Below are 9,543 nucleotides of genomic sequence, written 5' to 3' on the forward strand. Positions count from 1 at the left end.
AGTCCATCTGAGGAATAGGCTTACTACTTTGCCCGATAACATCCGCAAAGGACAGTCCATTGCGGACAGCCAAGGACGGGATAGATTGGTTTTGACATCTAGAACTTGGTTGTCGTGGAGCGTCAAGGTTAATCCCAGATCGACGATTGTTCAGTTTAAGGGAATATACAGGACAAGCTCGATCATAGGCCGCGTGATTACCCAGGCAGTTTACACAAATGAGGTCGTTGGTAGTCTTCGCCTAGCACAGAATAGAGCCAGTAGGGTGTTCAAGTGAACATCGTCCACACACAGGCCTCTTTAGACAGTAATTTTTAGTGTGTTCGAAGTCGAAACACCTGAAGCATTGCCTCAGAGTATTATTCTTTCTGGGTACTTCAATTGTTACTCGCATTCGGCCAACTCTAGAAATCTTGAAAACGTCCCTGTTGTTGGGAGCTGGGGACATGTTTAGGAACCATATATTCTGTTTCGGCTGGGCATTGATACTTCCATCAGAGTTGACTCGATGAGGAAGCCTCTACTTCGGATTGTACGCATTGACAACCGAGTGGCCTTGTTTTTTGAACTCTTGGACAATCGTGTCTACAGGAGTTGAAGCAGGTAGATTACGTACCACTATACGGAACGTTTTATCCTCGTCTAGGCAGAAATGGGTATACTCAACATTATGAGCATTAAGCAACTTGAGTATCTGGCGGTGGGTGTTAGAATCCTTTGTGTAAATTCGGACATCCCCAGCAGGAGACAATCGAAATTAAAAATCATCAGATGGGATAATGGGGGATAGGAAGGCCTCCAAGGCATTAATATCAACGACATCTGGAATTCTAATGGGCCTTGGTTTCTTGGTTTTCAATGGGGAATCTGGTTTAGTATTGACCGCATCCTTCACTTCATCGACTTCCACGATGTCATCATCATCAACGCTCATCAGCGAGGCAAACTGATTATGACCAAGTGGAGTATTTGACTGCTGAGAACGTGAAACAGTGGGCCGTTGCGAAGCTATAACATTTTTGAACTGCGATGCCTGATTTTGCAATCGTCGCCTCTTGGGCTGTACCCGCTGCCAATCAATAGTGCTCGACTTAAAAACATGGTTGATTCCTTTGGTTTTCCATTCGGGAAGGTCAGAGGCAGTATTCTGGGAGGAGCCAAGGGATTTCTTTGGCTGGGCACGTTTAAGAGCAGCGCTGCGGAGCTCAGCCGCAACGTCAATTGAGCGAGTAGGGGTAGCCGATCGAGAGTTATCATTAGGAAGAGTCCCCAATATTTCCTTGATGTGTCTGACTGAGTCTTCGTGGGTTAACCGTCGAGATAAAGTAGCCTCCTCTTTATTCGAGGGGCCAGCTGTGGGTGACTTTTGCATGGCAGAAACCACCAAGCCACAGCCGGGCAAGGTATCCTGCTTCGCACAATAAATACTTTTTTTTTTGAAGAATTTTCAAAAATGAAATTTAGGCTTTTTCCCGAGCAATTTCAAAAAAATTTCCGGAGATAGAAAAATTTAGTTGTAGATTCGTTATTTTCGTTTTTTTCCGAGCTTAGTAAAAGCGAGACGTCCCAACTGGTTGACAGTAAAGTCGAGAATATAAATAGCAGAGAAATAGGATTTATGAATTAATTCGGTTTCTCCAGGTCCTTCACTTCGGGAGTGCATGACAATCTACGTAATGGGACTTTTACGCTTTTAGCGTTAAGCATTTACATATTATAAAAAGTACTTGAAGTTTAACAAAGTTGCAACCATTCCATCGTCGCAGATATAAACATACTTCCCTTTGACTCGAAAATGTCAATATAGGGATACACCTTTTTTAGTTTGGCGGTCAATTAACAATTTACTTTTGCGATGCTCCAATTCCATCAAAATGTTTTAATAAAGTTATGCCCTTACTTACTTTGACCAAAAAGGAGCCCGGCTCTAATTGGAGGCTTGAGCAAGAGCCTCTCCACGTATACCTCCCTACCCTATTAGAGGGTATCCCAACACTGTAAGGGATAAATGTACATACATTCATGTTAACTAAATCACATCCAAAACAATCGCAGAAAATTAATTAATTAATTATTAATTAATTGAAATATATGCGCATATATAAAGGTGTAAACTATAGTTATTCAAACTTGAATTACTATAAAATTTAGATACAATTCAGTCTTTTAGGTATAAGTGTTTTATATATTTGATTTAAATGATATTTTCATTAACCGATTGTCAAAGGTCAATTTGTCAGCTGTTAGGGTATATAAACTGCGGGAACCGGAAAGTAGCTTCCTTTCGGTTTCAATTTAAAACTCGCCCCTATGCCCTAGTATTGTCCGGCCTCTTAATCATTCAGTTTCTTTTTTCGCTTGCTAACGAAGTTCACAAAGGCATTGGCCCAAATTTCCGACACAGTTTTCACTGCAGGGCGGTCCTGGGCAGTACGCTCTCCCTGCCTTCCTCTCTGCTCGGTCTGGACGTCAGTTAGCGTACACTGGTATTACATAAAATTGGTCATACGCACCAAGCTCAGTTTCATTATATTCCAGTATCCCTGCCAGCCCGCCTCGGTGTTGCCCAGTCCTTGGACAGGAATGCTGACAATGGGCTTCTTTCTTTTCGATTCGTTGGGCTGCTGGGCAGTGACACGTTTGCTGGGAGGATGCAGCGAAGTGAGAGCATTCGTGCCGGAGCCATGAGCCCGGCGGGACAAAACCGTGCAGCAGACTTTCCAGAAAACTAGCCGGGAGCTATCAGGCTGTACGTCCCGCCTGCCCGTGTCGGGTGCGTATGTGTGGCTTTGGGATTATTTATGCTCCTGTGCTGTTGTTGTTTACTTTAATTGCCACTCACTGCTGCCCAACATAGTCCGCACTGGGACCACAGTCTGAATTATATGCTTGATAAATTGCTGCAACAGCAAATCATCGTCACCGTCGGCCTGGGCGTAGTAGGGGCGTTGTCGTCGTTATCAAGCCGGCCAAGAATGTATACAATGTATACCATATGTACATACATATCTGAATTTGTGATTTTTAAAGGCAGACGTCTGCTCCCATGACTATACATAGAGGGATCGGTATAACAAAAGTTGTGTTGGTAAGAGGTAAGAGCGGCCGATTAAGCTAATGTTTAGAATGGCTTATTGCGATTTGACTAGAGTAAATGATCACATAACTGCAGTTCTGCCTTCTTATCCATCTTTTCGGGCACAAAGATGATGGTGAGTTCGTACAAACGTACAACCGATTTCCAAAACTATAAGAATAGTAGTGGTTGGATTTGCAGTTTTAACAAATGTTCCTTTTTTAATTGATGCCAACGATTTCAACACAATTGTGGCAAAATATAACTTAAATATACAAACTAACAAAATACAGAAAAGATATGCGGATTTGATGTAACAAATATGTAGTTGTTTATAAATTGACGCTCGGCATTTTTTCTATTGAAGGTTGGATCTCGAAAATATTGATTCCTAAAATAAACCCAATGAAAAACGAAGCCAACAATATGAATTCTCTATTTATAATGCTTTCTTCGTATAAAAAATAAAATTTAGTGCTGAAAGTAGTCTATGCAGAAGTCTTTCTGCAGATAAGCCACTTAAATTAAAATGCATTAAATTTACAATTGCGTCTCAGTAGCAGCGAAGATCAAAGTGGATACATTTTGCTTTTCCCCATATTCTAGTATACATATGTATGTTAAGAGAATAATGTTTCAATTATTTAATTAAATACAGAATAATAAACAATGATCAATGAGCCTCCCGAAAGAACAATTGTTCTTTTATTAAGAATTTAAAAATTATGCGCAAGTATCCAGTTAGCAAGCTTAGTTCTTGTGGGCTCATTTTACAAATAAACCCTAGTTTAAATAAAAATTGAAAACAAAAATAATAAAATATTAACATTTCAATACATTTATATTTTGGCCTACCAAAATATTTAGTTAATAAGTTGGGAGTTCCTTATATTAAAGATCTACTTTAAAGACGTTCATACAGGATTTTTTAAATTATTGTTAAAGTCATAGTCTTAATCTTTTTAATGTTATTATATGACAAAGAATTCTTTTTTTATAAAAACTAAATGTCTTGAAGAAAAAAAGCACATACTGTAAAATTGAAATAAAATAGATTTATTCATAATTTTTTGTCCTCGAAGACTGAATAATTTTTTGTTTATGCTAATTAATTTTGAGGTGTTTTAAATGGCAAAACAACCGGGTGCCAACGCCGGGACAGGAAATTGTATCTTTTTTTTTTGGGCATTTTTCTCTTTATGAATGCGTTTCTCTTAGGCGTTTATGCTTACGAACCCAATGCGGATGGTGGTAAGCATCCGTTTGCCTTTTATACAGCTCCCTTGACTTGCATTTATTGCCTGAGCTTGTAAACATGACATTTCCATATTTATCTCCATGTGGCCTCCTCAACCCCAAACATAGCGAGCTAGCGAAACACGTAAGCTTATCTCCATACTCCCGGTGTTTTGGCCAAAACTGCACGTTGTGGAAAATGTATAACACGGATTACATGAGTCATATTTGGCATAATTTGATTTTGCTCGTGGTTCTTAACTTTTAATAATTATTTAAAGTCTCTTAAATCGAGAATTTTTTCTGTTGGCTCTATCTGTCGAAATCAATACATATTAGAGGATAATGGCGCCTCGGTCGGCGGTGTACAGGTGGGCGTCAAGACCTCCGCCCTGTGCTGTTTGGCTCGACTTTGTCCCACCTCTTTGATGTTTTCCGAAACAGTGGTCAGGAGTGGATGGCTTTTGTATAGCGCGATGAAGGGTCTGCCAAATTGAATAAGCTCGCTTCTCGGTTCATCCCCTGACGGTATTCGGTCAACACATCCTCACAAATATTGAGGTTGACAAGAGTGTCCTGTATGGGTGTTACTCATGCATGTGAGTCAGTGCTGCCAACAGCCAAGTTAATAAACCGGAGAAAAATAACGGACAAAATGGATATAGTAAATATATAAATGTGATAGCTCCGACTACCGAATGTAAAATGTTATTGTTAAATAGTTATATGTAAATAAAAAATAAGACAGATATCCAGAAAAGTGTTGTGGGAAATTGATTTCAGCAAGACCGTTTAATAAAATACAATATTTTCCACAATGGGGATTATTACTTAGCGGGCTAAGAGACTGCTCTGGGCCCATGGTTGCCTTACAGCAGCTCAGAGTCGTTGTTTATAGATTATTGAACATTTTATTTTATCTTGCTGGGGTAAGCGTTGAATGGCCCCTGCTGGAGTTCATCCTAATAATAACCAAATGGATCCGGTGTGCTCACTCGTCCGTTAGGGCACACAGAAAGTATACCTTATTTGTCAAAATCATGTTTATGCTGGGTACAACGAGGTTATTTATAATGTGCGTTTGTATACATATTTCAAATAACAATGAGTAGCTCAACATGGCGCCGCTAACTTATTTTTATGAATACCTACCTCGAGGATTCTAGATAGATGAGGTAATATAGGGTAGGTCTACTTACATTGTATGTGTCACTGCAGATGCTACGCAAATAAAATTGTATACCGCCACAATGTTAAAAGTAATTCAGTAATCCGAACATCAATTAACGTTTAGTTCATTGTTTATAAAAAAAAAATTGTGTTCTAAAAATTGCTGACAATTACTTGACCTCATCATCTTTAGAAGGCAAATTGTGCAGTAAATTTTATTAAATGCATCAGTAGGAACTCCCTACTGTAAACTTGTAGAACGTCACTCCTTCCGGGTTGATTCGCGTGATAAACTTATCATTTGGCTTAAACAAACCTAAGCTATGGCTTTTATTGAACAAGTCCTGCAATGACAACGAAAATCGGCTTATGGCTCCCGGAATTTTTGCAAACTTACCACCACAGAATATCCAGTGCGGCTGTTTAGACCCAGACGATACAACAGTACATCGAATGTTTGAGGACACAAGGGGCAGACACGAAGGCCCCCCTGGTTGACGAATGCTACTGCAAGCGAGCTGTCCCCAAAGTCGTTCACGGGTCGTACAGGACGTGCCCAAACCTGGAGGTTTAAATTAGTTTGATGGCTCAAAGTGATAATAATCAAAAATAAAAGCTAAATTCGAGCTCACGAAGTTCTTATACTCTTAACACTTTGCACTGATATCGAATCAAATATAAGAACATCGACCTTTCGATATTATTTCTATGCTTCTTTTCTCAGCGCAAATACTGAAAAGCTAGTTCGCATAGGCAGACGGACAGACGTGGCTAAATTGACTCGGCTGTGATCAAGAATACATATAAGGTTCTTCACGGCTTTGAAAACTTGTGGTCAACATTATAACACTCTGCAAATAAGGCTAACCTGGATATTTCGAAATTTCATAACAACTTTTCCGGGCAAGCCCATCGGGTCCTGATCAATCGCTATTATTTCACGGTTCTGAAGCAGATCCCTTATTTCTGGTCGTACGGTTTCCAAGTCGTTGGTCATAATCAAAGGTGCCGCAAGTACAGCCCAAATAGCTATTTGCAGGCGGCTGGCATCATAACTCAAGCGAAAGTTCCCCAGGACAAGCTTAAAGGAAAGGATGTTAGATTCAATAGGTGCGGTTCAGATAACTTAAATATTACCATGTCAGGATCGTTCCAGCGACCAGGACCAGAATGCGCCGTCAGAACATTCTGCATGCTGGAGTATCGTGACATTATATTAGTTACCGATGCCAGAGAATCCTCTATGTCGACTGCGAACCGCCATAGATTACAATGTTGCGAAATTAGTGAGTAGTCAGGCTGAAGAAAGGTAGGCTCGTTAAGTAGCTGATCGAATCAAACCTTTAAAGCCTACCTTTGACTTATAAAATGGCCAGCTGCAGGAGTAAACAATGGGACGACCCGTTTTGTTCAAGGCCTTGCCAAATGCGGGATAGCCACTGTCGAGTTCCGCGTCGCTTGCATAACAACCATCCATCTTCACGTAGTCGACGCCCCAGTTGGCGAATGTCTGGGCATCTAGCTCGAAATGCCGAGCAGCTCCAGGACCCCGGAACATGCAAGTCTTCTCACCTACGTCGTGGTAGAGTCCAAACTTTAACCCTAGGCTATGAATCTGTAAGGCATTAAAGGTAGCTAGCTAAAGGCTTTCTAATAGTTTACTTACATATTCACCGAGAAATCTCATACCGCTGGGGAATCGGTCCAAGCTAGGCAAAAGCTCGTGCGTGGTCTCATCGCGATGGGTCTCCATCCAACAGTCGTCGATTATAACATACTGATATCCCGCAGCGGCGTATCCGTGGGATATCAGCAGATCTGCTGTACGTTTGATGAGCGTCTCACTAAAAATAATGAAAAATGTACAATCAAAAAGATAAGAACTGATAGCGTAATCCACCTGATGCAGTCTCTCGGAAAACGAGCGCAGTCCGTCACGCAGCGGAACCTCTCAAAGGGCATCCAGCCCATCGGCGGTGTTCGTGCCAGTCCGTTCTCGAGTCCATCTGCAAAACGAAAAAAACTGATTCCAACTAGCAAAAGAGACATTAGCAATGTAAAGTTTGCGACAGACTTCAGAAGCAGAAAACCAAAATTATTTATATAGGTGGCTGTGAAAATTCCCATTTTTCGCTGCTGCACTACAGGAAAAACTGCAGTTATTGGGATGGCAAAACTAATTTGGTTCTAACCAAAGTGGGTAGAGAGGGGTAAATTGCGACCGGCAACACCAACGATTTTGCTACCCTTCGTTAAATATCTCTTCCTAATTTTTTGTAGCGTCTTTCGTGTCAAAAATTTAATTTCGATTTCGTGATTTATTAAGCAGTGATAGAATTGTTTGGATGGTAGTTACTGTATTTATTTATTCTTAAAATATAATTCAGATTCTGGTGATGGTAGTAAGTAAAAAGTTTCCGATTTGAAATAAAGTGTTTTTATATAGTAATTATAATTCTACATATATATATATACACCCCTTAAGTACCGGGCATAAAAAGTTTAAGAAAGCAGATAGATTGACATAAGTTACTATTATTTTTATTATTTTGAAAGTAGTAAAAAGCTGGGTTGTAGCAGCTTTATCATAGCCAGTGGTTACCTTAAACAATGCAATTCGTATACCGTTCAATTATTTAAGGTTAGTTACAAAACTTCAACTACAGCCAACCCACACCCATTTGGGCGAACCGCGACTTGATTTTTTACAACGAGCGTAATTTAATTTTCCAGCTAATGAATTATGCACGAGAGAACAGCCACTCGCTCATAACAAAAATTTAAATGTCTACAATTGGAATGTACACACTTATTAAAAAGAAAAGTGAATTTATTGCTGTCCACGAGTACCTTCCACAATGCCAAGCAAATAAACCAGAATGCCTTACACAAATCAAGGGCCGGACAGAACATTTAATTTTCCACCCGTTGTGCTTTTGTTTTACTTCCCGACTCGAACTCACCATTGACCGTCAAATTGTAATCAAATGATAAATGTTGGAAAGGAAACAGAGCTCGACCCGACGTCGTCCCCCGACAGGATATGATGCAGAGCTCCGCCGCAGGCTGCCACCGCAGGCCACCACCGCAGAGTTGACAGCAAAAACAAGAGGAGACTTCGAAGTGGAACAGTGGCCACTGCCCACAAGACGATTATCACAGGTTACCGCAATGTGGATGGGCAAGCCGCACCATCCTGCGAAGGATGATTCTTCCCGGAATCGAGGAAGGACGCACTCTGACCGGGACTGTTGGAGGGAGTAAACGAGCAACTGTAACAAGTCGCAGGACAATGATTTGAATTTCTGGGCTTTTGTTTTGGGTCCCGTTCTGTTTTATGGCTCAGGGTACGGAAAGAAGAAAGTGCAAGAGTCCAAAATAAGACAGTAAACGGAATGGGAGTTGGTAAGAACTGCAGCCGCTTGCCGCCTGCCGCAAAAAAAATTAAAACAAACTGAAAGCCAAAGAAGACCAACGCACAGATGCTACTGCTGTAACCAAGACGAGAGCTATGTAAGGGCCCAGGAAATGGGACTGGAAACTCCTCCTTCTCGCGGATAGTGCGCCTGAATAAAATATAAACCTAAGCCAAGGTTTGCGGAATGCCATTCATGACTCTGCACAGAGATAAGGGACGGTGGCCCTCGTCACTACAGGCATTGTCCTTTAGAGTTGCGTGGGCCTTCCACATTTTTGCAAATGTTGTTTCTTTATAACTGCTCACAAGTTATTTCTGTTCTTTCACATCGGCTGCTTCAAGCACATTAAATTTCCCGAAAGACGTGTGAACGGTGTTAGACTCCCTTATCATCAAACACATGGTCGTTCACTTAAAAACGACAAAAAAATATATAAACGAAATTTGTATACCCTAATATAAATTTTACATATTTATGTTAACAAACAATAAAGTAATGCCTGCTTTCATTTCATTCACATATACATATTATCTATACAAAAAAGATTCGAAGAGTTTTCCGATCGCTCCTATGACAGGTCGTCTGATCCGGGCCGTCCCGAAATATATGCGAGTGAGAGTAAATAGAAGACTAACTGCAATG

At 40.6% G+C, this 9,543-nt stretch overlaps 1 protein-coding gene across 4 annotated transcripts; it reads right to left on the reverse strand.

The window, feature by feature from the left end:
- Positions 1-5,628: 5,628 nt before the first annotated feature.
- LOC110187803 (alpha-N-acetylgalactosaminidase-like) lies at positions 5,629-7,815 on the reverse strand. 4 transcript variants are annotated; one of them, XM_086829049.1, is made up of 8 exons: positions 7,557-7,815; positions 7,383-7,505; positions 7,149-7,326; positions 6,837-7,097; positions 6,620-6,781; positions 6,351-6,563; positions 5,880-6,044; positions 5,629-5,826 (listed from the first exon to the last, which is right to left on the reverse strand). In XM_086829049.1, the coding sequence occupies exons 1-8, from the start codon at positions 7,607-7,609 to the stop codon at positions 5,710-5,712; spliced, it is 1,272 nt and encodes a 423-aa protein (XP_086685175.1). In that variant the 5' UTR covers positions 7,610-7,815; the 3' UTR covers positions 5,629-5,709. The 4 variants fall into 4 exon arrangements, with proteins under 4 accessions (XP_086685175.1, XP_086685183.1, XP_086685180.1 ...); XM_086829057.1 differs by having other exon boundaries at positions 5,629-5,809; positions 7,557-7,749; XM_086829054.1 differs by having other exon boundaries at positions 7,383-7,488; positions 7,557-7,698.
- Positions 7,816-9,543: the final 1,728 nt, after the last annotated feature.

This window comes from Drosophila serrata, unplaced genomic scaffold (genome assembly GCF_035046125.1).
Source record: "Drosophila serrata isolate PLE 108 unplaced genomic scaffold, ASM3504612v1 contig_20, whole genome shotgun sequence".
In the NCBI taxonomy this organism is placed as follows: Eukaryota; Metazoa; Arthropoda; class Insecta; order Diptera; family Drosophilidae; genus Drosophila; species Drosophila serrata.